Consider the following 20,441-nt stretch of genomic DNA (forward strand, 5'->3'; position numbering starts at 1 on the left):
CTAAAACGAATCGAAAAAATGGAAGAGGCTAGATGGCCAAAAGTTGTCTTTAGTGATACACTATGTAAGTGAAAAAGGACATGGATGCAACAAAACATCAAATGGATTAGTAAATGGAATATTCAATTCAATATGTGCCTCACAAATAATAAAGAAATAAAGGTCTTTGTTATGGAAAAATTCTACAAGAGAAATTAGGGAAGTGAGATCGGGAGGAAGAAAATATATTATATAAATGAGTTCAACCCCACTTGTGATCAACTCTAAAAAGCATACATAGGAGCCAACATTTCTTGGAGGGCTAAAATTCTTATCACTCAGCTGAGAACCAACTCTCACCGACTTCATTGTGAGACCGGGTGTTGGAAGAGGCCAAAGGAGGCTTGGGAAAAGAGAATTTGCAGATTCTACAATTCTGAGAAAGTGGAAACTGAACAACACTTTATTTTAGAATGTGAGGCCTACAAGGACAATAGAGATAAATTTGCAGATACTATATGTGACATGTGACAGTTCTTAGCATAACCTATTCAATGAAGAGTACATTGAGCAATTGGGTGGGCTCATAATCATCCTACACAAGAAAGGAACGGAGCTACTTAAGTTTGCTTAAGTTGTTTTGCTGTCCCATAGACTATTTTTAGCCTCGTGGACGTTAAAATTTTATCTATCTATCTATCTTTTAAATGTTTTAAACTTTACATGTACAATTTGACTCATCTATTGTGATAACTTATAATTAAGATATTCAAAAGACCACGGATATTTATGTTAGTGGGATCTGTATGTATCAGACACAAGAAATCCACAGGCGCGTATTGGGTTGGCAATGACAGCTGAGATGTAGTGCACACATGTCGTTAAGGTAGTCTGCAATCTGGATTTAGAATAAATACTGTGCAAAGTGGGACCTGGAAGATTTAGTATGAGTTTGTCGGTGCAAGGAGGTGTGGGAATGTTTCAGCGAACATTTTACAGTTTCTAGAATGGAGGGACAGCAAGGGAAAATAGGCAATTCAATTCCGAAGAAAATAGAGAATTCAATTCCAAAGAAAATAGAGTACCCTAATCCACCCGACCCATATATTCCGGATGCTGCGACTCTGAGAGAGCAGTGGAAGTTTGCGGTGAGGCAGTACAGCAAGTGGTATTCTCATGCGTGGGGCACTGCCATTTTCGCTGGCGGTTCCTTGTTCGCACTCGGCTGGTACATCAAGGGTGGCAATCCCCTTGATAGGTCCACTACCGACGACAAATCCCCCGACAAACAACCTCGCTCTTCCACCTCCTGAGCTCTTCTCACTTCACGGTCAGTTGTTTTTAATCCTTTTCGTTTTAAACACTTTGTGGGCGCCTTCAATTATGATCCCCCTTGTACAATCTTGAAATTGGGATTTCTGTGATCGTTTTTTCTGTTCCTTGTATTGGTTACGGGCGTCATTTGTGTTGCGAGCAAAGATTAGATGACAAACAAGTGCCAAAGAAAAACATATCAAGATTCATCCTTGACCATTTTAACCTTACAGAACTAAAACATGATAGAAAGAGGATTCATAATTGAGCACCCTAGTTTTGTTCTTACTCCACAAAAGTTTTAAATCATTCTCAATATTTATAGTCTTCTACTTATAACTCTTAAGGTTTCAGGTTATATCATCAAATATGATGCGAGGTGTTTAAAACGGCCAAAGAAATGAGCACACTGTCATAATGTTTTTTAGTGTACTGACATGTCTTCACATAATTCGTTGTTTTTTAATTAATGAATAAATTACATTCAGTTAGGGTAGTCATTATCAGCAATTACGGGTAACAGCTTTACAGTAACAGCTATTTGTACATTATTGTCAAAATGTTGGGCATTAAATCAACAAGGGTGGGATATTAAATTAACAAGCTTGGACATTTAAAAAACTACTGGAAATGGATGCTTTCGCCCAATGAATAGCAATTGAGAGTACAAAGATGTTTTAGACATTTGTGATAGCATGGAAAACGGACTTAAAGAACTGCCATAACAAACATACAACCAAGTTGGGGAGAGAATTAAAATTACAAAAGTATTTTGAACTCCTCATTATATACATTATATATGGTGGACAATCACCAGAAAAGCCTACCAAAAGTAAAACAAATATTAATATATTTTCATAAAACATGTAAGCTAGCATTCTAGCAACAGTCGCCGGCATTGACAAGGGTTTCACCTGATACAGTGCCTTTTATGAATGCCATGGTCACAAGCAGTGCAATGAACTTTCAAAGCTCTGGCAATCTCTATTTTTAAATTTGTCCTATGCTATCTTTCATTATTGTGCCCCACCAGCTATCATAGAGAGGTGGGTGGTCCTATTTTCTATAGGGGGACATGTTATGAATATAATCTGGCCTCTACAATCTATAGGGGATTGACACTAGAGCTATCATAGACGGGTGGGGTTTGAGGTACCTACCCTCCTTGCAATGGTGGGGCATTGTGCCACAGGTGACCGCCATCTCTTCTTTCGAGTGGGATATGCTGAATGGTTGGTATCCACTGTTTTGTATAATTTTATGTTTGCATGGGAGGATCAATCAAAATCAAAATTTGTGCAGAGAACCCCAACAGATAGGAGGGGGTCCCTCTGGAGAGAAGGAGAGTCACACTCAGGGATGGATCGTTTCCAACATTCCTGTTTTCTTCCCCATGGAGTGGCAAGTGGTCCATTCATTTTTGGATGTTATCACTATCAAAGATGAATCGGGCTTGTTTAGAACTGCTTCATCTGATAGCATTTATCCCAGTTTTGTCTCTTCATTCTCTTTTAAGATGCCATTCAAAAATATTGATTGTGTAGGATACCAATAGACCATTTCTCTAGCAATCAAACCTGATACAATGTCTTAAATGTACAAGAGGTGAAAGGAGCTACTGCTAAATGTAGATCAATAATCTTTAATTTCTAAACAAGTCACTAGCATAATTGAAATAATATGATCTGAGGGTGAAATGACGTGTGATGGATCAATGCCAAAATCTTTGTCAGATTTTTAGTGAATAATAACTGGACAACTTTGCTAATTCATAGTAGTGCAGCTAATGGGTGAAGACGATTTGTGGGCCTTCCTATATCTCAAGATGCAATACATGGATGAATGGGGATGATATTGACATTGTGATCCAACTTGCATATTTTTGGAAAGTTTGATATGACATTTGTTGTTGGTGAGGCCTCAGCTGGCCAAAATGCACAAATAACAAATTTTTGAGCGAAGTTTATCTACTAAAAAGAATGTCTACATTGGAAGTTGAAAGAGACTTAGAGAAGCTGTGATTGGAATATAATTGCAACAATGGAATGAGGAGAAGAGATTGCCACAAATGTACATGTTATGCACTTGCTTGTATTTGCATACAAACTATGTTGAGGAAACTTCTAAGGGATGTTAGTTTCTTAGAGGAAAGATGTGTATGATATTTAATAATATACAAGGGCCCAGTGACCGTTTAAAATTTATCTGAAAACTGGGCATTTTTGTTTTTTTCATTCTGTCCTGAGGGAAATGAGTGTGAGTTTCTGCTGTTGATGTATGAAGTGCTACTGAGATGCTGACTGGAACACCCACTTAGCTTGAGTAGACATGAACCCTTGATGGAGTGACACTTATTAGTTCTCATGCAGACATAAAGAAGAGAACCTTAGGCCAAAGGAAGCTGAAAATCTGAAATGTTGTCTTTAGAATGAGAGACAATAATCACGTTCTTGAAATGCACTGGCTTATAAAGTTTAAGTGACTTAGATCATATCATATATACCAAGCCAAGAAGGAAAATGCGACCTGAAATTTTATAAGGTTGATGCCAAATGTGCTGGGGCTTATTGTTCCTGATGTGAATTATATCTTTGTTTAATCCCAGAAGAGCCAAAATCAGTCACTAATCTTGAAATGTGGAGGAACTGTGTTCATCATATTGTTCGAGTCTTTAACAGTGCATCATGATCTTGGGCACAGAACGTATCCAAATGTAGCAAATGAAGAAATTTGATATTTCTCATTTTGTTGATGAGACCAAGGAGCAGCAGAGGGAGGTTTACCTGGATTTTGTAAGAAGCAAGATATTAATACTTATGCCAGACCTCAAATAGAAAGATGGATAGCTCTACACAAAGTATTCTGCTACAAATGTAGAGAAGTAGTTCACTTATTCTATTTTTAATAGATATGGAAACAATGAACCGAGTACTGGTCTACTACTTGAGCAACAACTCAAAAGCTTCTGCGATGCTTTCCAAAATTGCTGAAGAATAAAATGAGTCACAGAAAAGAACAAAAGTGAGTAGTAAGCCAAAACCAATTTGTACTTATGTAGAGCAATTGAGCAATTCATGAATCTGGCTATTTTGTAAAGAACACAAAGAAAAAACAAATATGTGGCAGCACTCTGCATTCTAGTTGGCGTTCTCCTAATAAGTTCCACGGATAGGTTTCAAGTCAGGGAGAAAACAGAAAGTGGCAAGTACAAACCAAGAACAAGAACTTTCAAGTTTTTCCTTTAGAAGGGCAATGATATTGTAAATGCTGCAAGATTGTAACATAACCTTCTAATAATAAAATTTAATACTAATCTATAATAAAATTGAAATTAAAAATAAATTAGTGATTAATATTATTAGCAAAATAACAAGAATAGTAAATATTTGAATAAAATATCTGTCATGAGCTATATTTGACAATATCTATATAAATTACTCCAATCCAATCAATCCATCATACTACTATCAATAAATATATAATTAACTAATTAATTCTAATTATTGACCAATACATATATTACTAGTACTAAATGATATTAATTGTAATCCATCTTAAAAATACGAATACATATTTTATTTGTCGAAATAATATAACTAGCAATATCTATTATCTATTATCTATTATCGGAACAATATAATCTATATTCAACATACTTTAAATGGTAAAGGTAATATTTGATTAACACTCTGATAGTAATCGCCCAAAACTATAGGGTTGTGTCCCATAACCATGACCCCTGATACATCATATATAAATATCCGTACTTGCAATATTGGATAGGGACACGGAAGGTAGGAAGACTCCAAAAAATGGAGTTGTAAAAATATATGTTACCATCGGACGAAGAAAACACAAACCATGAGATTGTCCATGTAGGCAATGGAAAACATAAGCCAGTCAGATGACATATCAGAAATATGGTTTTATGTTGTAGGAGATTGGTCAAAACACCACATGTCATCACTCAGGAAACACATATACATGACCCATCGAGTGCATATATAAATGTTATGGAGGAAACCTACAAATCAGGACATGACATATAACACTTGGAATATATTTTATAGGATTATTGACATTGCTATCTGATGTCATCAAGGGAGAATAAGGAAAGAGATCAATTAATAACAAGGGTGGCATGGAATATTTTGAGAGATATAAAGGAGTTTAAAAATGACAAAGTCATCCTTTCCATTGGCTCGAACCATTATTGGAAGGGGAGGTACAATCGATGAGGACTATCTATAAAGCACAGTTAAGAATGCGTACTCATGCTGCTACGTCAATCATAGACTAGTCATCCACTGAAGGAAGTCAGACGATGGAGGACAATGTAGACCACATAAACAAGTGGTAAGGAAAAGTGAAGGCCAATTCGCAAGTCACGTGAAAGGTCACCCTTGGCGCGATGATCATAGTGGAAGGATGACAAAGGGGGTAGGTTCCACAATCTAGGTATGAAATGTTGTTCAATATTTTTATGTAGTTATTAGTATAAGGTTGTAGTGAACAATTATATTTGGTTATTATTATCATTTGAACATATATTATGTTTATGTACTTATTATTATTAGTATAAGGTTATTATAAATAATAAATTTAAAATGATATTTTATTATTGAATAAAGATAGAAATGATTCTTATTTGAATAATATGAATATATTTTTCTTAATAATCTTGATACTTTGGATATTTGTGTTAGCCTATGGGGTTAACACCATGAAGATTGATGAGACTCCAAGCATGGAGGCATGTGAGATATTAAGATCTCCATTGTCCGCCATGGCCGAGAATCAATGTGCCAGAATATTCTGATGATGTCAACATATGCATATGTGATTGGCCTTGGATAGAGGATGTCTTGTCCAAGAAGAATCTTAAGGGGTGCGCTCCCGGGAAGACAGCGAGGTAGCTATGAGCTAGGAAGCCCAATTTGGAGACTTCCTTAAGATTGGGGTTAGGATAGATGGTAGAATAATATGTATTTAATCTTGTTATTGTTTACTTTTAACAATTATTTTGCAGGTATTACTTGTCCCTAACTAACCCTAGTAGTGGGGACTTTACAAAGATCTTGAATCTGCTGAAGTGACCACCGTATGATGTGCGGCTCCTGTTACTGTTAAGCGTCCGGTGATTGGGCCTCATCCTCTCTCCAGCCTTTAATATACTTGTAGTATATCAAGTACATTTTTGCATTTATTTCTTGATTTCCATGTCTTATTGCCATTGTTGTCACTGCAGAATGTTATTTTTCTGCTGTATATATTTTGCTTTAGAGAGTGATTCTGCTGCTGATGTTACTGTTTGGTAACTTTGTCTTCTAAATTTGAGTGTGCCTTCTAGCAGCTTTGATATTTTGTTAGCGGATGGATACATAAGCAGATTTTTGTTCTTCCATTGATATTTTCTACTATGTCTCAGAGGTCTGCTCCAATTTCTGCAGTTAAATTTTTGTTACCAGTTTTCCACTTTTCAAATTTCTGCTGTCATTGTGGGTTTAATATCTATTGTTAAAGCTCTATTGGCAATTTCCTAAACTCTGCTGTGAAATTGCTGATTCCATTCTAAATTTCAATTTTTTTCTTTCCTTCCTTTCATTTATCTAATGAATTGTAGCCCAAGGTCCACAATTGTGAAACAGTTTCTCATCGAAGAGCTTCACTACCAATGAGAAAAACAAATTATTTGTCAATTCCAATGAATGAAAGAGATGTTTCTGCCAATTAATGGCACAATGATGTACTCATAGTTACCAAGTTTGAAAAATTCAATTTGTTCGGAAGGTAAAATTATTAGAAAACAGGAGTTTTTGATATCAATTTAGTAGAATCTAAATAGGGACTAAATAGTCCAGATTGAATCAGAAAATACTGGTTGGCTATCTCACCCGTAGTTTTTATTAGCTAGGAAGGGGAATAGGAAGATGTAAACTGTTTTGATGTTGTATTCACTTATAGTTTTACAAAGACAAATTGCTATTTTAATTTTGCCTCGGACTACCAAACTACCATCCATCAACATTCCACATGGGTATGCCATTTTGTACCCAATTTGCATTTAAATATACCTAAACTCAGCTTGTTTATTTTGTTTACTCCTTTACTAACTCATTAGATGCATCTCCTCATGAATTTTGCAAAAAAGACAAAATGCATTTCTAATTAAATTGAAGCAATATTTTAAGTTGCCAAGTTTTTGTCGGGTTTTTTTATTGCCTTGGTGAGTTTTTGCTTTTGGTGAGTTTTTCAACTATTATAATCAACTGGGAAAACTATGTACTTGGATTCATGATTTTGTACTCAAGAGATGGTCTAATTTCACTGAGTCACAAATGATCATAATTATTATGGTCGATATGAACAGTAGAGCCATCACCTGGTTGCAATATCACATTTAGCTTTCAGAAGCTAAAGATAAAAAGTCTAATCTGACTGAGTCAAAATGATTATAATCAGCACGGTCCATATGAGCAGAAAAACCATCACGTGGCGGTGATCTTGCATTCAGTTTTCAGAAGCTAAAGATAAAGCAGAAATTAAGACATAGCAAGAGTTTAAAGCATTTCTAGGTACTATTTTATCCTCTTAGATACAAAGAGCAACTACTGGCAGTTTAAAGGCACTTTCACAAAAACCTAGGTTGTTTTGTCCACCACAATATTGAGAAATTCAATCAGCTCTCTATTAAGTTGGAAGCACCCAGACCCAATTCACTACTCTCATCAAATGTGGTTTAGATCTTTTCCTAAGTTGCTGATTCGGATGCAGATGCAGATGCGAGAATCGGGTGCACGGATGCAGGAATTTTTGTTTTTAGGAGTGTGTGCGCACTTCTTTGCACACACACACACACATATATATATGTATGTATGTATGTATATGCAAAGAAGTGCAAGAAATATACAAAATTAAATCATTTGATAGAATGATACTTCACCATTGATCAAGATATTTGATAGTTCACAAATATTCAAATTGAAATAACTAATAAGCCGTATTATATACGTCTATGTTCACAGTTCCAATGCAAATCATAAAATCATTACAATTACAAAATCAAAATTTAGTTCATCATTCGATGTTCATCAATCAAATTCAAAATTCAGTAATCAAATTTAGAATCATTATAATCTCCGTGTCTTCAAAATGCCAAAATGGAGACCAAATGAGAAGAGAGGCTAGCTGCAAACAAAATGAGATGAAAAATGGTTGAATGGCCTCTTTTAGGGCTGTTTTAGGGTTTAGAAGCTAAAAAAGCATAAAATAATATGTGCTTTACATGTTTATATGTTTATATCCTTGGCACGTGGATTCTCCCAGATGCATCGAGGTGCCTGCCTGAAGCTCACCTTGGGTACCCAGATGCGTGTGGATGTGTCTGTCGGTGCCTGCCCATATCAACATCTGCAGGCACCCGCACCCACATTCGTTGCTCCAGGAGAAGCATCGGTAACTAAGGCCTTTTCCATTGGTTCTGAGAAAACGATACAACACTTTAGCATCAATTCCATAGAGCGGCAAAAGAAGACTACTTATTAGGCCACATCTTAGAAGTATAGTATTTCCACCCTAGCAAGCATCTCAAACATTACCAACTCATGAGAAATGAAACTCTTCCTATGATGACTCCACCAAGTGTTCCACCAATGAGAATTCAATTTCTGTTTATTAAAATCATGGTGGACATTGTAGAGTGTCATGTTTTGAAATTAAAGAAGGTCAATGTCCATCTAGATAAAGTAGAAATCACTACCTGAAAATTCAAAGTATTTAATATTCAATAGTTGTGATTTTTAGTTTTTTTTTTATCAATAAACAGCCAAGACCTAGATTAATTATTATTATGTGTTGAAATTAATTATTATTAAGTGTTAAGCTTGGGTAGACTTGAACCCAAGACCTCCCACATGAGAGGCTCACAAATTACCGTTGTGTTGTAGGTTCTTGCCTAGTTGTAATTTTAGTTAATTCTAATGGGAAATAATCATTTTTCCAACAATCACAAATTAGTGTAGTTGATCTTTGATAATGGCTATTAAAGAACTTGATTTTACATATGTTAGTGGATGAACTTTTTCCCTAGTTTCAACTTTCAACATGTCCATGTCCATAATAGTTCAAATGGGACAAGACAAAGGGGTGAACATATGTCTAATTTCAACGTGTTCATGTCCATTCTAGTGTCAGGACAAAGGGGCAACTAACATTTGCCACATTGAAATACACGTACACGATAATTGTAAGGTTCCAAATTTCATGGGTTAGATAGAGATATCAGTTTGCAATATGCTCACAAAAAGTGGCAAGGGTTATGGAGGTTTGGCAGTTTTAATAAGGGAATCTTGGGAAAGAAACATACAACTAGAAAAGGAAGATCCAAACAACCAATATAGTGGGTCAAAAGTTTATTAGAGAATTCACAATCAATCTAGTAGGTACTTTGCTCCCCATGGCTCAAAATCTTATAAGAAGAGGAAACTAAACAAAGTGAACCCATATTCAACTTTGATAAAGAACATATTGACATATAGCACCACGGGGAAAATTATTTTAATAAGATACTTTAATGCAAGAATAGAAACGCAACATCCCCTTTATTTGGATATCAGAAATTAATTAAAATCTTAAATTTAAGTTGTCAAAATATAATAAATTTAATGACAACTCAATTTAATTATTTAACAAAGTATTAAAATGACTTTAGTGGTGAAGTTAGAAAATTAATTAAGTCATTTTATTATTATTTCCTAAAGTTCAAAGCAAGTCAAAAGGGAATATAGTGTTAAAGATTGTAGCTGCAATAGAGATCTTTATCTTTGAAAATATAGACGTTATTACCCTTATTGTCACCTTCAGCTGAAAAAGGACACTTATGTTTAAATTGTAATATTAAATGTAATGACATGTGTCATTTGACATGCATTAAGGCATGAAAATGCAAAGAGTTACTATTGTAATTGTAAGAGAGTCTCATTTTGGGAATTTGGAGAGACCTTCGATTGGAATGTGAAGTCTCTCTCCTTAAGTTATTTATATTGCATCAAGCGATAGGCATTATACACTTAAATCCTATTATCAATAAAATGATATTTTTTGTTGTGTGGTTGGGTTTTTCCCTTCATTCTAAAAGGGTTTTCCTAGGATATTTCTGGTGTTCTTTGTTTCAGTTTTGTCTCTTTCTTATTGCTGGTTATCTTCATTGATTTGTGGGCTCTAGTTTTAACATGGTATCAGAGCCAGGTTAAATAACGACATTTATAGGAGCTCCTCTTGTTCATGCTTTTGGTTGGCTCTGGTTGTTTATGATCCTTGAATCTTGTTGGGTTTTCAGTTGATATTAGATTTATTTTTGTTATGTTTTAGATTAAGGTAAAAGCAGGTTTTGAAGGGACCCGAAACCCTTAATAACAGAAAAAAGATATTCAACTAAGCCCACCAGGAGAACACACTCCTGAAAATAAAAAAAACAAACACAAAATCAGGTTTTACAGGGACTTGAAGCCACTGAATGTAGCCAGAAAATACGACCAGGTTTTACAAGGACCTGGAACCTACAAGTTACATAGTTTGAAAAGAAAGCAAAAAACAAGGAGACAAAGAAACTACTGCAATTCCTTAATAATCTTTGCAACCTCCTTACCCACATCAACTGTACTATGAATAGTATTAGCAGGGGTAAGACCAGTTCCAACAGAATCCTCAACAACTTTTTCCTCCGCAGCCTTCTTCCTCGAGTGTAATCTGGTCCTTTTGTTGGGACCTCCTGGAGACACGATGTCAATTATCTTCTTCCCCAAACTTGCCGCAGCCGCACACAGACTTGAAGTCACTTGCTCCATTTTGTTTCCGCTTTCTTTTATCAGGTGCCGGATGTCTTGTTCGTATTCCCTCAGTTTTCCAGGTATATTTCCCACCTGGGCTTCCAGTAGCACAAGTTTGTCTCGGTCATTCTCATGATCCTTCTGCACTTTACCCAGATTTTTCTTTAGTTTCATAATCTCATTGTAAATTTAGGAATCGCCACCAAGAGAGGAATCAACTTTCATTTTAGCAGTATCAAGGAAAGTGAGCATAGCCCCCATAGTCGGGTCATGCATCTTCTTGTCCATAGGGTACTCCATACCCTTAGCTTCTTCTTCTCCCAGTTCTTTCTCTTTACCCGCCTCCTTCACATTTTCCTCTCCATCTACACCCTGAATAGTAACCTCATTACTAATATTGCCCGACCCTTCATTTTTATCGAGACTTTCCTCCTCATCATTCTTCTCAGTCTCATTTTTATTGGCAGGATAACCCCCCAAATTGGAACTAATATCCCCCGTCTCCGTGTCTTCTTCAGTCTCCACATTTTTATCCTCATTATTATTAGAGGAATCAATAGTTTCCTCTTCATTTTTTTGGGGTGTATCCTTGATCATTAATTCCTTTTTCACACTCTGTCCTACATCCCTTTTACCCTTTTTAGACTAAGAATCAGTCATTGTCCCCCTTTTCCTCTTCGAAATTGGAGAAGCAATCGATCTATTCTTGCAGTAATTCTCAATTAAGAGAATAAGGCCTTCATGAAGGAGGGGACGGGTTTCTTTCTTCTTATGGGCATATAGGCTTTGTAATAACGAAAACTTCAAATAGAAAGGAAAGGAAATGCTATCTTTATGACAGAAGTGATTTTTGTTATGTTTAAATCATTGTGTTTTCTCAAATGTGTGTTTTGTATATCATGTCCTCATATCTCTTGATATTTTAATATATTTTTTGGATTCCTTCTGCATAAAGTTCTCAGCTTGTGCATTGTATTTTGCGACATCTTTTGTTTTCTAGTTGTCTACAATTTGATTGTAGGCTATGAGTTTGTGTATACCTCTTAATCTTTTTTCCTCTTTGAAAATTTCCTTATCATTGCCAAAGTCTGGAGTTGGTGGGCTGATGGCTTCGATCTCTCATGATATGCGCAAATTGGATCGCATCATTTTCTTCTCATATTTTTTGAAGCACAATCTTTCAAATCTCGTTGCTTTATTGTTCGGTAGCTGATATGTCGTTATGAGTGGAAGTATATTTTCTTTTGGCAGTGATCCTTTATTTTTTATGGTACATCTTTGTGTTTTTCATTTGCAAGGTTATAAGATGTCAAAGCGGAACTCATCGGATTGCAATGATTTTTTTATTAGATAAGTATTAGTCATTTTGTAAATTGATCGTTTTTTTTTGGTTCTTCCGTATTTAGGCATATCTCTTGCTTTTCAACGAAGGATGTTTCTTGATTTGTTTTTGTATTTCCTTTCTGAGTATCAGAAAACGTGTTTAGTAATTGTGATTATTTTTATTAGACAAGTCTATTAGTGTGATCAAGCGAGCAATGAACATGCATCGACATCCAAAAGGAAAAATAGTCAACTTTGTGTCATTATTCATAATGATTGCTTCATGGAACGACGACCACAATATTTGATGCATGCAGAGTCATGGGTGGGAGGTGGCTAAGTCAAGTAGGAGATATGGAAGGCCAAGGCGAAAGAATGACATTTGAAAAAGCGCATTATCATGACTCAATGGGAAGTGCATGTATTTGTAAAGCATGTAGATTATTCTTCAAATAGCCTGGAATCAAAGTATGTTGGGTCTCAATCTGGTGTATACTAATTTTGACTTCTAAAAGGGCTTTGGTTTATGCGCTAAGAAGAGAATTGATGAAAGCACAGTAGAAATGTTGGATCCGATGGGGCTTCGTGACTTGGTGCATGCTTGGATGGAATTCTTGATCGAATGTTGAGGCAACTTCAATGTCAATGCCAAGTCAATGGGCTTGATGTTGGTCAAAGTCAGAATCTACAACAGTTTGATTGGATGATAATTGCTAAGTTTAGAAGAATGAGAAATTCTTCAAATAAAGCGATTAAAGATTTCTTGCAAGACTAAACGGATTAAAGATTTCTTTCCAGACTAAACAGATTAAAGATTTTTTTCTTATTGATGATCGTGGCAATGCATATATGCTAGCATTGTGCGTCGGTTTGTATCCGCGTGTATCTCATTACTTTTGTTGACGGTAATTTTTTTTTGACATGTGGTATTTGTATTAATTTCCCATTATGAATGATGGTTGAAAATAATCTTGGCTATCGTTTGTTTTCTTTCTTGTCATGCTTATCCTTGGGTGTTGAGTATGTTTGATGCCATGATTGTGTAGGTCAGGATTTTGATAGAGGATCTTTGGAGATTTCTTGTGTCAGTGGTCATTAAGAGGACTATAGACTTGACTTATTCATGATGACTTTGTGAGTTTAATTAAAAGAAGATAATTTTTAAGAAGTTGTAGAGGATGGAATGACACCAAAATATAAAGCTGGAAATAGTGTTTTCCTTTCACTATTCATCTCCTTATTTAATAGATTGGTTTACTAATTTTTTTGTTGTAGGATGCAACAAGAAAAACAAATATTAAGAGGGAGATGTTTTTAGCTTCAGAGGGATTGCTTATGAAATCTCCATCATTCCCATATATGCTTGTAATACTTGTGGTATTTGTAAAATTGAAACTTAAATGGAACTAAGTCTTATTTTGTTACACCTATTTCTATTCTTGTGTGAATAATTGAGATTGTAAGATCAGCTATGATAACTCTTTCACTATGCGACAGTAAACATTATGTTGAGAGAGTTCGTGATTAAAAGATTAGCTATGAGTCTTACAAATCTGTCATGTTGAGTGATTCCATGATTATTAACAATGAGTAATTGTTACAGTTTTTCGTGTTGAGTGATTCCATGATTATGAGTAATTATTACAGGTTTTCATGTTGAATGATTCCATGGATTTTATAGGACCTATGTAATGAGATTTTATTATTGAGATTTTGGTTGCAGTCTTTTGTGATTGTTCAGCTAAAGATCTCTCTTTGGCTAAGAGGGAGTGTTAAAGATTGTAGCTTCGACAGAGATCTTTATCTTTGAAAATATAGACGTTATTACCCTTATTGTATTTGACATGCATTAAGGCATGGAAATTCAAAGAGTTGTTATTGTAATTGTAATAAAGAGTCTGATTTTGGGAATTTGGAGAGACCTTCAGTTGGAATGTGAAGAGTCTCTCCTTAAGTTATTCATATTGCATCAAGCGATAGACATTGTACACTTGAATCCTATTATCAATAAAATGATACTTTTTGTTGTGGCTGGGTTTTTCCCTTCATTCTAAAAGGGTTTTCCTAGGATATTTCTGGTGTTCTTTGTTTCAGTTTTGTCTCTTTCTTATTGTTGGTTATCTTCATTGATTTATGGGCTCCAGTTTTAACATATAGAAAGACCCAAAGAAAGAGAAATGAAGAGACAGAAAGAGGGAACAAAGAGTCACTATAAGGGGCTTTAAAAGAAGGAAGGAAGGATCACTTTGGATATGGTGGGTTTATGTTTGGTTATTGTTTTCTTGGAGAATTTGGAAGCCTTAGACTTTCATTTCAGAATTGCTGCCACAGAAATCCTCAGCAATTTAATCTATTGGATGGAAATCCAATTCAACTTTTGAGGTGGGTTCATGATGGAGTTCATTGCTGTGCAAAATTGTGAATAATGGTATGTAACATCCGGCTCTTCCGGGTCTAAATTAACATCTAACATAAGCATAGAATACAGTTATAAGTTCGATTTCATAAGAAGGCAGTTACATCATTCATGTTCATGTGAAGAAGATTACCATTAAAAATCAGTTAAACAAAATTTCTTAACTAAATACTTGAAAAACCTTTTAATGAAATTACTTCAAAAATTGAAATCACTTACCTCGGAAAACTGAGACTGAAAAATCATCTAAGTATGCTTCTGCAACCATTCAGGTTAGTCCACAAATAAACTTCAAAAATTTCTCAAATCAACTGCTATCTCAAAATTCATTTGATGATTACAACTATAATTTAAATTAGGCCATCACATATCATCTTACCAATTAGGGCATCAATTACCATTGGTTTATTTAGGGCTTCTGATACCGCTTTACCACTTAGGGCTTCTGCGACCACGGAATTCAATTAGGGCATTTGCGATGACAGATTTCTATCTAGGGTTTCCGCGATGACGGATTCAATTTAGGGCTTCCGCGACCACAGATTCAACTAGGGCTTTCGATACCACGGATTCAGTTAGGGCATCCAATACCACTGTATCAATTAAGATTCCAGCTGTCACACAATCAATTAGGGCCTTGGATTTCTTTTCCTTCGATTGCTTATCTGTGACAGTTTCTCAAGATTAGATAAATACTTATATTCAATATTCATTTATATGAAAGTAAAATGATGATAACAATGAAATACTTCAATTAAATCTTACCTTCTCATAAACAAAAATGATAATACCTGTTTCTGATAAACAATTGAATGCACGGCTTATCTCTCTCTGACGCATATCCGACATCTTGAGAGAGGTGAAACATTGTCAGGGGCTTTAACCACCTAACCTTAGACCACAACAAATCCCCCCACAATCTCCAATGAGAAAGACCCTCCCTACCCGAAATTGACAAGAAACATCTTACCATCCACCGGGCTTTTTGGTAAATAACTCATCGTACAACTTGATAGTAGAAGATCACAATAATAGGAATATGCATGAGCTATTAATTGATTCATATTAACTGATAAATTTTGAAATGTCATAGCTATTACGGATTCAATTATCATAGATTCCTCTTTTCCACCTTAGCACCCTTTTAGTTGGCTACACAGCCAAGTGAGTTAGGAATTCTCAGATTAACCAGTTCTGTCAATTATACGTTTATCCAAACATCTTACAAATTGTGTTCATACAAAATGAAATAACATATATGAAATCGAGCACATTTCTAGGATATGCCAATACCATCAAATGGTTTTGATAAAAAATTCCAAGGCATTTAAATTTATGTTTCCAAATCGGAAATAATGAAAACAGGCACTCATATAATAATATTTACATAACCTAGTTCCACAAAAAAAAGTCTAAATAGATCCAAGAAGTTAGAAGACAATTAGCACAAACTTTGTTGATTGACAGGTATGGCCCTGATTAATAAAAGCATTAAGTGTTGAATTTATATTGCTACCTGTCTACTCACTTCACACGGACACTATAATTTATATCATAAAAGATAGGAATTACTGACTAAAAGATAAGGATGTGCCTCTGTAATTTGTAGATATTCATTAAGTAACAAGCTTATCAAATGAAGATAGAATGTTTGCCAGTGATTCACTGGGTTTATAAGACATCAAAATATACCAGTCTTCTCCATAGGTTCGGCAGCAATACACCTAATCGAGTTTTTTCTATTGACGAAGCATGATGACTTCTCTACACGATAAGGGAACTGTGAAATTACCTTGCAAAACTTGTTGATGTTTGTATTAAATAAATGTAAAGGCAGAGAAAGAGAATAAAGATTCAAGGCAGCCATGACTGAGCTACAGTGTTCTTACAGGTTGCCAGATCGAATGCAAAACGTGACCTAAATTGAGAACGACATGCTCTAGTTTAAATCCGCCAACCCTGGTGACTCGGCCCAAATTCTTATTAGAAGATAACCTTGACATTTGTATGAATCCACCTATTGGCTCAGAGATCTGCAGCTTTGTAGATTCTAATCGATGGCATAATATGAATTCGGGTTCGCTTAGAAATTTATGAAAATACAAGGGTTTGATTGCCAAGAGAATTGAATTTTTTTGAAAGAGGAAGAAGAATGGATGCCGACAACCCAAGAAATCCATAATATAGAGTAAGCTTGTCTCTATGGCTACCTACAGTAATAAAGAAAACCATTCAACTACCCAAGATGACCATTCAGATACCAACTATTAATTTGACTATAAAGAAAGAAAAGAATAGAAGAAAAATAAATAAATAAAAAGTTGGAAAGAATTGGAAGATTATAACAATAATTCAATTATAATTTGAACATTATTATAATGTATAATTTAGCATCACTCATACAAATTATTAAATGATAATAGTGCCAAATCATTTTATATTTATATGTACGTTTATAAATATTTATTAAAATGATGTGAATGAAAGATAAATTAAAATCCTTGAAATACGTTTTATATTTTAACTCAAATATTTTAATTAAATTATTTATTTAAATAACTTATGCAGTTCCACAGATGTAATTTGTTTCAAATCACTAGGTCATTTACTCGTCTGCCCAGTGATGGTGACGCTCCGCCCAGTTCTTTTCTAACAATGCTTCCACCCCCTTCGGCATGCTCCCTGCAAGAATTTTCTCCGTAATTAAATTATAAATTATATAATCATAAATAACAATAATAGTTAGCTTTTCATCCTAATTTCATGAATTTGCGATTAACGATCAACTAACATGTCATTTGCATTTGAAATCATAACAACCAACTAACTTACCATTTCGCCAGATTATATCAAATTAAACTGCCAACTGACTTCATGCAAACTTCAACAGCTATATTTCAAACTAGGTCAAAAATTGGGATGTAACATGGTAACTCATATTTGTATGAGAAACAAAGTTGTAATGATTTATTTTCATATTGAATTTCAGATTTCTATCTCAGTCCTGTATTATATGATTTTTAGAATAATAGTTTGCATGAAGAATGTTTGTGTGACTGTGTGAAATATTTGGTAAACATTTAAATTTGGAGAAAAGACCTTGGGGGATATTGCAATTGTATCAGAGCTGGTTCTCTTGCTAGACTGTGAGGTTTCATAAGTTACAGAAGTGGTTGCCTAGATAGACTTATTTGAAGTTGATGGAGATTTATTATGAATTTTCTAATCTGTGAAGTTATATATGTTTCTTTGAAATATTGTGTTTAGAGGACTATATATATATATATATGTATATTATAGTTTGATTTATGTTGGTGTGTGGAACCGCTGGCCAACACCTCAAAAGAAAGATTGTGTTAATTGCCATGATTTTTTTGGGCAATATTTTGAATGACAGTTCCAAGAATGATAAATCTTATGTTGTGTTAAAATGAATTTCCAAGTCTTATCATTGGGCTTTTGTGTACATACGACAATGAATTAATGAGGCTGGTTAACTTTATAGTTCTTAAGTTAAGACAATTGATCATATCAAGAGATTACAAATGTAATGTTTTTGGAAGGAATCAAGTTATTTACAAGGCATATGATTTAGCCATAATATTACTTCAAGTGTTTTGAGCATATGCAAGCAATGGTCGTTTTCTTCTCTAATTTTTTCATTCCTATGAATTATCAGGAAAATATTTAATCACAGAAAACAAAAGGTATTAAAATATGATAGCGTCAGTTAGTATGAAAGGATAACTTTGGTAACTATGTATGCACACACACACACAATTATATATATGATCAAAGTAACTATCCTTTTCATTAGCGATCTGACTGTGCATATTTTGCCAAGTATGGAATTTGTGATTGTCTCTTGGAATTGTGCATTACCTTGCCAAATCGATCAAGCATTGATCGAGTATATAATCATTGCTTTATACAAATCGATTATGATTTGTTATCCAAACAACACTAATGAAACCAATGTTATGATTAGTTAGTTGCTAACACATGATTAGGATCAGGGCTTTTAGAAGCAATTCAAATTGAACTGTCGTGTCTATTTTTACCGATTAGACATGATTGCCCTTTAGATAAATAATACAAGCAAAATCCTTGCACTCGAGACACAGTTGAATCACATACGTATGAACAAAGGAGAATTTGTGAATGCCTTCTTCATGAGAATAATAGAGTTAAGGGATCAACTATCAAACTTTGGGTATGAGATAGAAAGCAAATAATTATCCCTTATAGCTCTAAGTAGACTATCTAACTCATGGGAATCATTTAAACAAGGCATAAGTGCAAGGTCAAAACTCCCAAAGTTAGACCGCCAAAGATTCGACTACCAACAAGAAGTTAGGTAGTTACCAAAAGGAATCAAACAATAATCCACAAATGAAGGCATTGATGTTTTGAATACCAACCATCATAAGAAAGGGAAGAAGAACTTCAAAAGGAAGAAAAATCATAATGGAAAAAGGCTTATTCAAACAAAGAAAATATGTCTCCCAAATGCAGTGTTTCGGATGTGATCAATATGGGCACTATGTTGGAAGTTGTTCCGACAGAACTAAGAAACAAGCATCCTATGCTAAAGTTGGAAAAACAAATAAAGAAGAGGATTCTGAGAAGTTTCTATTCTGTTCAGCATGATCAAATCACGTATCAAACAAATTCAACACTTGGGCGATTGATAGTGGGTTGTCAAGACATATAGCCAGATTTTGAGAACATTTAGATACTATGGTGGAAGAAATTGAGGAAGAAGTAACCATTGGAGATTACTCCACACATCCTGTAAAAGGAGTGGGGACCTGTAACATTTAATTAGATTTGGGCATTACTATTCAACTACAAGATGTACTATTTGTACTAGGAATTAAAAGAAATCTAGTATCTATATCTGCCCTAGAAGATAATCAATACAGAGTCACTTTCATGGACGAAAAAGTCTTGGCATGGTCAAAGAATGCTATTTTTAAGAAGGCTAAAACCATAGGTATAAGACATGGATACCTATACAAACTCTGCACTAAGTCAAAACAAGCACTCATTCATGAAACCTATGACTCCAATGAAATCTGGCATAGAAGATTAAGGCATATACACTTTTGATCCCTAACATCTATGGAAAAGCTAGTGACAAGACTTCCCAAACTAAATCCAATCCATAATGGGACATGTACGGGGTGTGCTTTAGGGAAGAACACTAAAGGACCCTTCTAAAATAGTTTAAGCAAAACTAAAAATGTATTGGAATTAGTTCACTCATATTTATGTGGACATAGGGAGGGTCTTTTATATTATGTAATTTTGGTGGATGATTTCTCCAGAAAGACTTGGATCTACTTCTTGAAATGTAAAGAGTCAGAAGAGATTCTTAAGAAAATTCAAAGAATTCAAGGCCCTAACAGAGAACTCATCTAGAAAGAAAGTTAAAATCTCGAGAACTGACAATGGGAAAGAAGTCGCTTTAGAAATCTTTAAAGAGTTTTATATTAATGCCGAGATTAAGAGGGAGTTCACTGTACCCTATCATCCTCAACAAAATGGGGTGGCTGAGAGGAAAAACAGAAACATTGTGG

The 20,441-nt window shown here is 34.7% G+C and overlaps 1 protein-coding gene across 6 annotated transcripts in view; it reads left to right on the top strand.

Moving 5' to 3' along the window:
- The first annotated feature begins 730 nt into the window (after positions 1-730).
- The window catches only part of LOC149548248 (uncharacterized), a 58,197-nt gene continuing 38,486 nt past the window's right edge, over positions 731-20,441 (top strand). For 3 of the 6 annotated variants that reach the window (XM_089792302.1, XM_089792303.1, XM_089792304.1), the window contains exon 1: positions 840-1,309. In XM_089792302.1, the coding sequence (XP_089648428.1) occupies positions 987-1,292 (306 nt within the window). In that variant the 5' untranslated portion in view covers positions 840-986 and the 3' untranslated portion in view covers positions 1,293-1,309. Of the gene's footprint in view, positions 1,310-20,441 lie in introns of all 6 variants that reach the window. The other 3 variants (XM_089792299.1, XM_089792300.1, XM_089792298.1) reach the window with 3 other exon arrangements.

This window comes from Cupressus sempervirens, chromosome 7, assembly GCF_028749045.1.
Source record: "Cupressus sempervirens isolate cs-2001-9-10 chromosome 7, ASM2874904v1, whole genome shotgun sequence".
In the NCBI taxonomy this organism is placed as follows: Eukaryota; Viridiplantae; Streptophyta; class Pinopsida; order Cupressales; family Cupressaceae; genus Cupressus; species Cupressus sempervirens.